Consider the following 14,437-nt stretch of genomic DNA (forward strand, 5'->3'; position numbering starts at 1 on the left):
TAGGGAGTTGAGAATTCAATTAGCTTTTAGCGAATGATTAGAAAAGAAGAAAGATTATGAAATAGGGGGTTAATTGCTGAAGATAAATAACAATAATAATAAAAGAGCCTTGGGATTATTGGTTTATCATAATAACAAACCCTTCACTAGACAAGACTTAAACATCTAATTTCATGGTTTACACCTTAATTCCTAAATACCGGTTTCCCTTAGCCCCTCACCTTTCCGATGAAAGTCCGATGAGAGTTTACTTCTAGTAACCAAGCCTATTTCACTGACATGATTACTAGAAGATGCATAGAGGATTGAAACTACTCTTTGTCTCAATAATTGCAAAGACTATTTCACTGTTTTGCAATTATTGTCTAGATTCACTTGTTCCAACATCAAAGCTCCGCTCTCGCTTTATGAATTGATGTTTGGGATGATGGATTAACGATTATCAAACCCTCCGCTTTCGCTTCCACAGTTTGATAATTGTTAATCCATGTTAAGACGGTGAATCTAGATTAGAAATTAGGGATACATAGAAATTAGGGTTTAGGCTTGTTTTGTTTAGGATTATGTCATTAGACTTACCAACAATCCCAAGACAAAGAAGTGTCTACTCACTAACGTTCATTGTAGACATAGGGGAAGAAGAGAGAAAGCAGTAAAAGAACAATAATATAAAAGTGAACTTTTATTCAAAGAACAAAAGATGAATGTTTATGATGGAGTGTTACTCTATTTATAGCTTTACAATCGACTTAGAAACTAAGCAACTAAAAGGGTAAAACAGTAAAGCTGCAACAGGGTAACTTGGGCCCGAAGAAAAAGCAGCAAAAGAGGCTTCTGGGAGGTGGCACGGCCGTGCCACATGTTGGCACGGGCCGTGCCAAGCTTCTGACTATGTGGGAATATATTTTTGTCCCGTATCTTCGTATTTTCGCACTGTATTTGCTCCAGTCCTCTTTCTTTTGCTCCAAGACACCTTCCACCATATATTCGTTCCTAAAATATAATAAAAAGCAATTTAAAGTAAAATATTCAAAAAGGAAATAAAATGCAATAAAATAAAATCAAATCTTAAATAAAACTAAACTAAATAATGCAATAAAATAGACTAATTAATGACTCATCAAACTCCCCCACACTTGAATCTTTGCTTGTCCTCAAGCAAAAGGCAATAGACATAGCAGCAATAAAAGATTAATCTTGGCAATATTAAGAACACATGTCTCAAAAGAAAGGTTTTGCTTCAAGTACACAATTATAATTTCAAACATTCCTCCTGAACCTATTCTACCCAACATCAAGTCTCAAGTGAGTGTGTGTGTGTGCAGTCCAACCCTTTTATTGCTCCTGTATAAGACAGATATTATGAGGAATAGGTTCTATCCTTAATGCTAAAGTAACCGAGAAAAGTCCTTTCTTCATTTCATATAAGAGTGATGGGAATTTGAGTTAAAATTAAATTAGATTAACAATTAAGCACAAGGGGCTGCAGATGCTTAGGGGCTATCTATCCTCGTAGGAAGTCTTCTCGGATGTAATTGTCCTTTCCCCCTAGATTCAAAATCACCCTAAGCAGTGCTGCAAAATTTTCTTTTATTTCATCTCCGCGTAGGAAGTCTTTTTGGATGTAATTGTCCTTTCCCCCTAGCATTGATGAATTTGTTTCACTTTAAGTTCAAATTAAGGAGTCACCACCACAATTAGGAAGTTAGGGATTGTCCTTTCCCCCACATGTTGGTGCCATTCTCCCGCCCCATTTAACTTTAACAATTAAGAGAATATAACAATATAGCACAATTGATTAAGTTCCCACACAAACTTATACTACTTTTACTCTGAAGACTTTGAAGGGTCTAAGTTAACATTAAAGATAGAACGTGTTCCTTAAAATACCTATTCATACACTTGCTCAAAGATTGCAACTGGGTGCTTTTCTCATTGGAGATTGTTCACAATAAAACAAGATGTGGGCATAGCATGAACAAAAGAAACACAAGAAACCACTTTCATGTACAAGAAACAACCTTTAAAGAAGAGACAAAACAAAAAAATTTATGCCATATTTTACATTAAAAACAAGCTACTAATCATGCTTTTCGCCATAAAAACAAAACAAAAGAATAAAGTTCAAGGGAGTTTGGGAACACTATGACTCTAGACACTTTATTAGCCCCCCCCCCCCCCCCCCCCCCCCACACTTAGGAGAAGCATTGTCCTCAATGATTCAAAAGAAAAGAAAAGAAAAGAAGAAGAGAGAAGAAGAAAAAGAAGAAGAAGGAGAAGAAGAAGAATAAGTAGAAGAGAGAAAAGTAGAGGAAGAGGAAAGCTCACAATTTTATTGAGGTCCATAAGGTGGACTTTGGAGGTGAAGGTGTTGCATTATATTTTGGAGCATTTGATTGTTTTCTTCATTTATTCGATTTCTCCTTTGGACATTTTTTTTTCATTGCAACACCTGTCTTTGTTGCTCGGTGCTTATTCTTTGAACTTTGGTTTGCATCCATGCCCGCCGTTCATCATTATAGCTTCCACCGGCTTCTTGTTCATGGTGCAAGTTTGCACCTACCTCCTTTTCATTACCATCATCATCACCATCATTATGTACCTGTGGGTTAGTACCAACATAAAGCAAATTTTCCACCACCTCCGGATTAGTTATGTCCGGATTAGATAGAATAATCAAACAATTTCTCCATTCATATTGGTAATTATGAGTAGGGCCATGGGTTCTAAGGAAGGATAAAATAGTATATAAGTCTAGATAATAGTTCCCCTCTATCCTCTTGATCCCTTGATTCACACTCACCCCAAACTTTCTAACAAGCAAAGTGATGATTCCACCTACCATTATATCACCCTTATCATTCGGTTTCTTTTTAACAATTGAAACAAGATAATCAAGCAAATAATAGTAAATGTTAATATGATGGTTAAAAAGCATATTCCACAATATAAACAACTCATTAATCCTCATCATTCCTACCTCTTTCCTACTCTATTATGCATCCATGCCCATCTTTGATTTTCATCGAGCTTACCGGTTTCATAGTCATGGTGCTCTTCCTCTTGGTGAAATTAGCACCTTCTCCTACATCATGGTGCAAGTTAGCATCGTCTCCCTCATCATCATCTTGCTCACTAAGAACCTGCACATCATCAACATACAACAAATTTGCTTCCACCTCGGTGCTAGTCCGAGATGGGTTAGGAAGTAAAAACATGATAGGCACATTAAACTTGAGTTGGTGATGGAGTGGTGGACGAGGTTTGATGAAATTTATAGCAATGAGGGTGTCTATTGTTTCCCTCAATTTGTTTGATCCCCTCATCCTCACCAATGCAAAAATGCCTACCTATGTATGTAATGATGCCACCCACCACTATGTCTCCCTTACCGGCTGATCTAGTACCTACAAAGTCTAGGTAATCGATCAAATAGAAACAAGTGTTGACGGGGTAGTTTGTAGAGCATTGCCCACAACATGAACAGCTCATCGGCTCTAGTGTTTCCTAGCTCGGTTCTACCCCAAATAGTGCAAGCCATTACCCTTTGAAGGTACCTAAGTACAGGGTTGTGAATGTTGCTAGCTTTATTGGCTCTAGTGACAAAGGAGCTAAGGTCGGTGATACATTCCTAAAACTCTATGGTTAGGGTTATCATAATTCAACCTATCTTTAGTAAAAACAATGGAACTCAAAAATTCATAGGTGAAATTCTCATAATCCCTCATAGGTTCTAACATATCAGTCCAACCTAGCCTTCCTATCAACCTATAGGCATCAATTCTAAGCTCTAGCATATTCAAAGTATGAGAATCATGATATCGAGAAGGATGCAAAGGTTTAAAGATTAGAATTTTATACCTATCCCTTTGTGAGTTGTCCTTAAACTTGATCCCATGATTCTTGACTTGTGCTTGCTTCTTTGAGGGAGGTCCTCCTTGAGACCTTGCTGGTTCCTTACCACTTCTTCTTGAAGCCATTTGACCCTTGTTTGAATTGGTTTAAAGGTTTAGGGTTTGGGTTTTGTGTTTGAATAAGGTTTTGGTGAATTATTGGTTTGGGTGGATGAAAGTTGTTTTTGATTGGTGGTTTGTGTTCGGAATAGAATTTGTGGTTAATTTGTGGAAGAATTGAATTGGTTTGATGAAGTTTTGATGAAGATATGAAGGTTTGAGTTTTGATGGTTATGGAGGTTTTAGAGAGAAGTTTGAAGTTAGAGAGAGGTTTGTGTTTGAGAAGGAATGGAGAAGAAGAGAAAAATTGAAGTTATTGATGTGTAGGAGTCGGGCACGGCCGTGCCAACCTTGGCACGGGCCGTGCCAACATTCTGTGGCTTTGGCATTGTTTTGGCTTCAAACACTGGCACGGCCGTGCCAACCTTAGCACGGGCCGTGCCACCTTTCTGGTCACAGGGCTTCAAAAATTTTCATTTTCTTGAATCGTACTTGGACAATTACCTACAAAACAACTTAAAACAAAGAAAAACAAAACAAAAGCAATTAAATGCGTGGGTTGCCTCCCACGAAGCGCTCTTTTAGTGTCATTAGATTGACGGTCAATAGGTTTCTCTATCCTATACCCAATCTTTCACGAAGGGACAATGGCAGCAAACTGACACTATCTCCTAAGTCACACATGGCTCTTTCTATTTTCTCTGATCCTATGACACATGGTATGGAATAACGCTCTGGATCCTTAAGTTTAGATGGCAACTTATTTTGAATTATTTCAATTAGTTTCCTAAACTGTTCATCTAACTTAGACTCATCAAACCCTTGTGGTAAAGGAGTGTTTGGATCATATGGTGGTGGAATGTTAAGCTTTTCACTCTTTACTACAACTGTCTCACTGTTTGGTTTTTCACTCTCTACCCCAACCTCAATTGTCTTGGTTTCTACAACAGGGTCCTCTAATTTCTTATCATCCCTAAGTGTAATAGAATTTATCGGAGCTTTGTGGTTGGTTTCAGTTTGACTCGGGAAGACTCCGGAGGGTTGTGGGGAAGAGGTTACTTGTTGGGCTACTTGAGGGATTTGAGCCTCAAGCATTTTGTTGTGAGTAAAAAGAGAATCCACTCTATTAAGAGAGTCATTCAAAATTCCAGCTTTGACTTTAAACTCTTGGTTATGCCTGATGTTATCTAATTCAAAATTTTCTATCAAAAGTTCCAAGTCGGATTTTTGAGGGACTCCTTGGTTGATAAAAACAGGTGGTGTTGTTTGTTGTCCAAAAATTTTTTGAGGGTTTTGAAATTTTTTTTGACTATTCCTAAACCCTTGGTTAAATTGAGCAACTTGCTCAGGATTTCTAACAACACTATCTAGTTGACATTCAACACCGGTACGACCAAATATTCCATAAACTCTTGAAGGAGGCAAAACAGGGGTAGAAGTCCATTGATAATAGTTTTGAGCCATGCCTGAAATCAAAACAGTTAAAAGATAGAAGAGGAATAAATAGATAAATTAAAAGAGAGAGAGAGAGAGAGAGAGAGAGAGAGAGAAAGATTTTTTTTTTTTTTATAAATATATATATATATATTTTTTTTTTGAAACAAATATAAAACGAAAATAAAATAAAATAGAATAAAATAAAGATCTTTTTTTTTTTTAGAAAGAAATATAAAAACAATAAACTAAAATAAAACAACGAAAAAGTTGTTTTATTTTTTTTAGTCTAATCACTATTAAAAAGTTAATCAAATTACAACAACTCCCCGGCAACGGCGCCAAAAACTTGATAGAGCCAAACCGCAAGTGCACGGCCTATCGAAGTAATAGTAGTAAGAAGAGTATCGTTCCGCTAGGGAGTTGAGAATTCAATTAGCTTTTCGAGAATGATTAGAAAAGAAGAAAGATTATGAAATAGGGGGTTAATTGCTGAAGATAAATAACAATAATAATAAAAGAGCCTTGGGATTATTGGTTTATCATAATAACAAACCCTTCACTAGACAAGACTTAAACATCTAATTTCATGGTTTACACCTTAATTCCTAAATACCGGTTTCCCTTAGCCCCTCACCTTTCCGATGAAAGTCCGATGAGAGTTTACTTCTAGTAACCAAGCCTATTTCACTGACATGATTACTAGAAGATGCATAGAGGATTGAAACTACTCTTTGTCTCAATAATTGCAAAGACTATTTCACTGTTTTGCAATTATTGTCTAGATTCACTTGTTCCAACATCAAAGCTCCGCTCTCGCTTTATGAATTGATGTTTGGGATGATGGATTAACGATTATCAAACCCTCCGCTTTCGCTTCCACAGTTTGATAATTGTTAATCCATGTTAAGACGGTGAATCTAGATTAGAAATTAGGGATACATAGAAATTAGGGTTTAGGCTTGTTTTGTTTAGGATTATGTCATTAGACTTACCAACAATCCCAAGACAAAGAAGTGTCTACTCACTAACGTTCATTGTAGACATAGGGGAAGAAGAGAGAAAGCAGTAAAAGAACAATAATATAAAAGTGAACTTTTATTCAAAGAACAAAAGATGAATGTTTATGATGGAGTGCTACTCTATTTATAGCTTTACAATCGACTTAGAAACTAAGCAACTAAAAGGGTAAAACAGTAAAGCTGCAACAGGGTAACTTGGGCCCGAAGAAAAAGCAGCAAAAGAGGCTTCTGGGAGGTGGCACGGCCGTGCCACATGTTGGCACGGGCCGTGCCAAGCTTCTGACTATGTGGGAATATATTGTTGTCCCGTATCTTCGTATTTTCGCACTGTATTTGCTCCAGTCCTCTTTCTTTTGCTCCAAGACACCTTCCACCATATATTCGTTCCTAAAATATAATAAAAAGCAATTTAAAGTAAAATATTCAAAAAGGAAATAAAATGCAATAAAATCAAATCAAATCTTAAATAAAACTAAACTAAATAATGCAATAAAATAGACTAATTAATGACTCATCAGGGGGACGGGTTTTACCTTCCCCGTCCCCATGCCCGATTCTCATATACTTACCTGTTATTCTACCCGTACCCAACGGGGATGAGAAATTGAATCTCATCCCCGTCCCCGACGAGTTCGGGTATCCCCGCCCCATCCCTGTCCCCGCATTGAATAATTTTTTTAAATAAAAAAGAGAAGTTTTTTTGCATCCCCAAGAGAAATGTTGTAACACATTATCGAACAACACGCTCACATTAACATTTGTTAGATGAAATGATTTAGTTGATCCTTTAAATATCAATTGTAGTTTTTATTAACATGACAATTATCAAACAAAATAACATGACATATCAACATAAAGTAATTTTTTACATTTGGGACGGGTATGGGTTTGGGTTTGGGTTTGGGGTGGGTACCTATATACCCGTTACCCGTCTTATACCCCGTGTTTTGAAATCGGGAAAAACCCATACCCATATTCAAACCCAGTAAAAACGGGGAAGACCCGTCAAATTGGGTTTGGTTCGGGCGGGTAACGGCAGGTATGAGTTTTCTTGCCATGCCTATCATACACTGACTATTATATAAAAAAAAATACAAATTTTGTAGTTTTTATGATTAATAAAATACATTATGTCAACAAATAATAATATACAGTACGTCGGCGTATTTTTGCAAAAATATTACATATGTTAAGTTTAACAATGAGTACATCTTATACTACAAATAATTAGTATAAATATAAATCCAAATACCTTAATCGTTATGTGCAATGTTTAGATATTTCAAAATATATACAAAATTAACAAAATTAAGATGATATTTTTTTACATATCAAATTTAAATTATAACCACACTTATAACTTTTAAGATAACATAATATAAAATCTATACATTTGATTAAAAAAGTTTTTATTTCCCGTGCTTGGCACGGTGATGAGTCAATATTTAGTCTATTTTTATGCATTATTTAGTTTAGTTTTATTTAGATTTCAATTTATTTTATTGCAATATTTTTTCCTTTTTAAGTCTTTTTACTTCAATTGCATATTTTATATTTCAGGAATGAATATTGGATGGAAGGTGTCTTGGAGCAAAAGAAAGGAGTCTGGAGCTGATTTGGAACGAAAATACAAAAGATTCAGAACAAAAATATAAAGCCCCCAAGTCAGAAGGTTGGCACGGCCCGTGCCAACATGTGGCATGGCCGTGCCACCTCTCAGGATGCCTTTTGCTGCTTTTGCTTGAAGCCCAAGTTACCCTATTTTAGTTTTACCGAATAGCCCTTGTAGTTGCTTAGATTTTAAGTCAATTGTAAAGCTATAAATAGAGTAGCTCTCCATCACAAATATTCATCTTTTGTTCTTGGAATAAAAGTTCACTTTTACTTTACTGTTTTATGTAATATTCTTCTTCTTCTCCTTCCTCTCTATGTCTACAATGAACATTAGTGAGTAAACTCTTCTTGTCTTGGGATTGTTGGATAAGTCTAATGACGTAATCCGGATCAAGCCAAGTCTTAACCCCTAATTATATGTTACCTTAATCTCTAATCTAAATTCACCGCTTTAACATGAATTAACTATTATCAAACAGTGGAAGCGAACGCGGAGGGTTTAATAATGGTTAATTCATCATCTCAAATATCAATTCATAAAGCGAACGCGGAGCTTTGATATTCGAACAAGTGAATTTAGACAAGGTTTGCGAAACATGAGAATAGTCTAGCAAACCTTGAGACATATAAAGTTTCGATCTTCAAGGGTCCCAAAGGCAATCACTCATGAGAATAGGTGTGGTTGTTGGAGGGATACACTCACTGACTTCGAGAGAAGCTTTGATACGCTAAAGAGAAACTTGTCTTTAGAAATTAAGAATAACGCATAATTATAAGTTTAAGGCTTGCTTGTGAAAAGATTCGTTGTTATGATGAACCAATGATCCCAAGGCTCTTTATTATTATTGTTATTTACCTTCAGCAACTAAACCCCCTATTTTATAATCTTTCTTCTCTTCTAATCATTCACTAAAAGTTAATTAATTTCACAACTCCCTAGCGGAACGATACTCTCTCTTACTACTATTACTTCGATAGGCCGTGCACTTGTGGTTTGCCCTATCACACGGGTCACTATACTAGTTCTAATAAATAATAGAATAATGCCACATAATAAAATACTAACACCTCGTATATTTATTTTATTTTCGAATCTTATTTTATTTCTAAATTAAATATTTCTCTACACCAATTTAACAAATATATTTCTACACCAAATTTATTTTATGTGGACTTGGAGAGAATTTTATTATGACAAATGAAGCTCTGCTAGGGTTTCTGCCGTTTTTGCTCTTCCGATTCCATTTTTCCTGTGCCCTTGCTCCGGTGTGGTTCTCCTGCCCCAGCCATGTTTGATTGGCAGGCGGAGCTTGCACCTTCGCCCATCAAACTTGGGATTTCTGCAACTCCCGTGCCTCCACCTGTGATGCTCACCGCCGCTCCTACTACTTTGAAGATAGTAGCTGCACCGAAACCTTCTTTTGCTCAGGCCCTTCAGGGTAAATCAGCTCTCTCAGACCCTCCCCCAGTACCCTCAATTCATGGTGATATACTATCAGTTAAAATTACTAACGATGTCTATGCTCGTGGACTGGATTTTTGCAAAACCAACCTCAGAGGTAGGTTAGTTTTCAATAAAGGAGATAAGCCTCTCTCCTCCAAGGATCTCGCTGACTGATTACAGAAAGTGTGGAAAGTGAAAGGGCCATGACACCTAACATCCCTTGACCGTGGGTTTTATGAATTTTTCTTTAATTCACAGGATGATATGAAAACCGTTTGGGCAGCCGGCACTGTTAGCTTGAAGCCAGGACTTCTATGCTTATTTGAATGGAAAAAAGACTTTAACATGCATACTCAACGTCAAACTCACACTCAGGTTTGGGTTCGATTATGGGAATTACCGCAAGAATATTGGATGGAGAGGACTTTGTATGAGATTGCCAAGGCGGTTGGTACTCCATTACTTATCGACAATGTGACTCGTAACAGACTTTATGGACATTATGCCCGCATTCTTGTTGACCTGGATCTCTCGAAAGATTTGTTTTATGAAATTATGGTGGAACGTGAAGGCTTTGCGTTTCCATTGTCTATAGAATATGAGGGACTGCCCGATTTTTGCTAACATTGTTCAAGCATTGGTCATGATGTCTCTAAGTGCCGTTGGTTGTACCCTAGAAAGGATGATTCTAGCAATAAAGACAAGGAGAAAGATATTGTTTGCAAAGGGAAAGAGCAAGTTCCGACGAAAACATCTGCTTGGATGCCGTTGAAGGACAACCCCTCAGGCACTGGTTCTTCCAAAGCCTTTGAAGCCCCCCTCCAGTGCAGCAGTTGGTGAATCAAAGTTTAGCTGAAAATTCGTTCAGTTTTGCTTTGCAAAAAGTTACAGACGAGGTACCACAGAGATTGCCTTCAGTGGAGCCTATATTGACGTTGCTGACAGTTGAAACACAGGATCCTGAGATATTTCCTGCAAGGAACAGCACTGCACCGGTTGGTGATGTTACTAAATCTCCGGTTGCTACTGGTTCCTCTTTGCACGAGGAGCATGTTGCGGTGGAGGAGGTGCCGGTGGATGATCTAGGTGACAATGTTGAAGCGAATGAAACACAAGCCACTCACGCTTCCACTGAAGGTGAAGATTCTACGGACAGGGAAGTTTCAACAACTGAACAACTTGTAGATGCAAATGATTTTAACTCATAAGCCTTTACTTCTATTTATTGCGGAACCTATGATTGATATTTCCCAAATTTCGGCATGGTATTGGCATAGTATTGGTGTTTTGAAATTATGTCTGCCAAATCTTTGGGAGTTGTGTGGGGGAGAGACATCAACTATTATTTTTGTTTCCTCCCAGTGTATTGTCATGGAAATTTCATTTCAGCAAACTACTGTTTATGTTGCGTTGCGGGTGTTTATGCAAGCACATCCTATTTATCTCGTCGTCTTCTTTGGGCAGACCTCACTCGAGTTATTGGATTTTTAAGACATTGACAACTCATGAGGATTGTCGGCGCTTGGTTTTGCAGGGTCCATTCCCTCCGTGGTAGTGGTACTCTATAAGGCTCCACTATCTGTTGAAGGATGGGATGAAGCTGCTCCCAACCCTGTAGCAAAAAATGCATAATCTTTGCTGCAATATGTAGAAGACATTTTAGTGTTGATTAAAGCTTTAGCCACAAAACTTTCTAAACTGGTTGCAATATCTGGATGTGGCCCCATTCATAAACTCCATTCTTGCATTAGTTATCATCTATAGCTTGTGTAATGCGTATGCCATCTGACAGTAGGCCAAGAGAGAAGGAGCTATTCAATCGATAGATTATTAGGCATGGAATAAGTGTATTTACCATTACTAGCTTATGCCTGAGGTGCTAATTGCAGTGGTTTTCAAGTCTGATGTGGTCAATGATCAGGAATGGATGTTATAAGCTTAGTCCATTGTTTTTCTTTCCTTTCTTTCATGTTTCGAGGGTTTTGGTATAGTCCCCCCCTCTTGTATATACTTTTCCCCCTTTTTTAATAAAATTTTGAGATTGACGGCATAGGAGGGAGGTTCTTCGGGATGTCAACCTAGTTGGGATGTCGTTGCTTCCTCTTGATGCTTGTCTTTTCTCCTGGCTTATCCAAAAAAAAAAATAACATATATATTATACTAGTAAATACCAACATATAACATATTTAAATAAATCACATAAATAAACTCTAACTTAATAAAAATAATTATATAAAAAGGAGGGCATTACAAGTGTTCTTTGCAAATTTAGTTTCTTCTTCTTCTTCTTCTTCTTTGTGATTTCACTGTCTTAGTGTGACATTTACATTGAGTTGTTTGTTGTTTTGGTGCGACGTTTTATTTTCTCTTCTTGGGACAATGTTTGTTTGGCTTATATTGTCAGATTAACTTTGATCTATTTACTTAATGACTTTGACGTCTGTCCTCCGCACCACTGCATGTCCTCTTATTTCCCACGACAGTTCAAGCATGTGTTGTTCCTTTCTAATCCGTCCTCGCCGGTGTGTGACAACGTTTTTACTGGAATCACAACTTCCACCGCGTCAGAATGTTTGGGTCTGTTTTGGTTTTTGAAACCCTTTCGGATTTGGGTGCTCAAATATGTTTGGGTTGGTTCTTTTGGATTTTCTGGAACAGCCGTCACTGTAGCTGTTGTTGTTCTTTAAAAACTACGACTTCTCTCTTCTTGGATGTGGTGATGGCGATTGGGTAGTGGTTTTGTTAAAACCCACAAGGGTCTGTTGGTTTTAGACGTGGTGGGCTCATCCCTCGATCTGGGTTCACGCGTAATGTTCATAGAAAATCGGTTGATGTAAGCATTTTTGATCGATCATTCTCCGATGTTCCAGATATGTTGAGAGATCTGCAAGTCCAAAGATTCGGGTCTTCTTCCACTCTGGAACCGGTATAAGAGCTAGAAATGGCTCTTAATTTGTTGTTGTTCTTCGCAGTAAATAGTTGGTGATCGTGGATTCGTTAGTTACCGTGTTGGCGGTCGGATTCACTTCCAAATTTGAAGAATTGCTCGGTTTCAAATTGAGTTATGTGATGTTTCCTTGGTTATGTATCTCAGTCACCATGTTGATTGTCATGCGACTGTATGGACTCAAAAGAGTTGTTAATGCTTGTTGTCGTTGTTGCAGGGAGTTGATGGTACGTGAGTCGACTTTGTGTTGACGATCGATTCATTCGCCAAACTTTAGACCCCCCTTGGTAATAATCGCTTGTTAGAACTGTTCAGGGTTGGATCCAATTAGAGGATTTTTTTTTAATGTTTTGCCCGCTAGGGTTGTTGACTGGGTCAGGTTTTATGTCCCCCCCCCGTTTTTTTTTAATAATATATATGAGCAATTGGCAAAAGATTAGTGTAGGGTACCAACTAAGTTAGACACTATTCTTTTTATGTATTTTGCTCTTGACTTATCGAAAAAAAACTTAATGACTTTGATGTCGCTAACATTAAAGATCCTGATGCATGAATCTTCCAAACACTTTAATAGTCATATTTGTAGTCTTTATCGCATTCGTAAACATGTCGCTGCTATATTCTATGTACCTGGATGCTCTGAATATGTTTTAAATTCATATTTTTTTTTTTGGTTTTAATGATTTTTTTATGTGTAACCCTCCGATTCACAGGAAGAAGAGACATCAATAATATGAGTTCGGCCGAGAGATAAGTAAAATCTGAATAATAATTGAGCTCAATTTTAATGATTTTGAATATGTATATGAATTTACCTATGAAACGATGCATGGAAACGTAGCCATTATAACGAAGTTCCACGAGTTATAAAACTGAGACTTTTTAAGTTTAGTCATTACTTAATTTCAATAGTTCTTTTACTCTCTGCAAAAAAATATGCACTCGGTATTAGTCTCTGCTCAATTCAAATTTGTTTAATTTATGTTTAAAGTCTAAAGTTTTTGAACAATTTTTTGTAGACGTGTTAAGAACATTACTAAAAGTTCATCTGGAAAAAATTATCGCAAAATATGATTTTGACGTCCAAATTTTATTACTTTTATCTTTAACTTTTGTCTTTTTAAAAAATTCGGATTTAATTCGTTTCATATTAAAAAATTCTAAATTTTAGTATATGAACATTTCATAGTGTTCTAAACTTCTCTGAAAAAAATCGTTCAAAAATTTAAGAATTTAATGATAATTAAACAGACTTTGTTTTAGCAGGGACTAAAATTTAAAGTAATTTTTTTTTGTGGGGACTAAAAAAGCTATTAAAATTAAGTAAGAACTAAACTTAAAAGTTCCCAATTTTATAGGGGTGAAAAACATATTTAACCCTAAAAACTATAACAAACCTTGTAGGCGCTCTGTTCGTTATGGATTAGAATAAAATATATTTTGACATTCAATAATTTAGAGATTCTTTTTAGAGATTTTATAATTAAATCAGATATTGTATTTTTGCTAAATAAATATTAGGATAAAATTGTATTTTTGCTAGTTATTAACTTTCATATACGGTGCTATATTCTATTAACCTGGATGATTTTGTTTGTGCAACCGTTCAATTCACAGGAAAAAGAGACATTGATAATTTGAATTTGACCGAGATATATGTAAAATCTGATCAATGATTGAACTCGGTTTTAATGATTTTGAATTTGTGTAGTTAGATGTATTCGATTGAATGTTGTTTTTATAGTTTTTTTTTTTGACAAGGTTGTTTTTTTAGTTAAGAAGGTAAAAATAATGTCATTATTCACAAGCATTACCTTTTCAGTTTTTTTTTTGAACAAAAGCATTGCCTTTTCAGTTATGAGACACGAGCCTTGCCTTTTCGGTTATAAGACGAAAACACGCCGAAAAGAGATTATATAAAGCAATTTTAATTGTACAGGAAGTGAATATTTATTTTTGATGAAAGGGAATGAAACAATTTTAATTTCATGAGGATACCATAAAATTATTAACTATCACCATC

General features: G+C 36.3%; 1 protein-coding gene across 1 annotated transcript; it reads left to right on the top strand.

Annotated features, from left to right (window-relative positions):
- Positions 1 to 9,311: 9,311 nt before the first annotated feature.
- Positions 9,312 to 10,675, top strand: LOC146937189 (uncharacterized). The gene is made up of 4 exons (XM_085749355.1): positions 9,312 to 9,632; positions 9,726 to 10,054; positions 10,145 to 10,260; positions 10,353 to 10,675. Exons 1-4 carry the CDS (start codon positions 9,312 to 9,314, stop codon positions 10,673 to 10,675), a joined length of 1,089 nt encoding a protein of 362 aa, XP_085605481.1.
- The last annotated feature ends 3,762 nt before the right edge of the window (positions 10,676 to 14,437 follow it).

The sequence above is a fragment of the Medicago sativa genome, chromosome 3 (assembly GCF_051527215.1).
Source record: "Medicago sativa cultivar Bolivia chromosome 3, Bolivia_mono, whole genome shotgun sequence".
Taxonomy (NCBI): domain Eukaryota; kingdom Viridiplantae; phylum Streptophyta; class Magnoliopsida; order Fabales; family Fabaceae; genus Medicago; species Medicago sativa.

Coding starts and splice junctions, on each gene's coding strand:
- LOC146937189 (XM_085749355.1), top strand. CDS start 9,312: ATGTTTGATTGGCAGGCGGAGCTTGCACCTTCGCCCATCAAACTTGGG. Junction 9,633..9,725: donor CTCTCTCCTCCAAGGATCTC/GCTGACTGATTA, acceptor TTTAATTCACAG/GATGATATGAAAACCGTTTG. Junction 10,055..10,144: donor GAAGGCTTTGCGTTTCCATT/GTCTATAGAATA, acceptor GTTGTACCCTAG/AAAGGATGATTCTAGCAATA.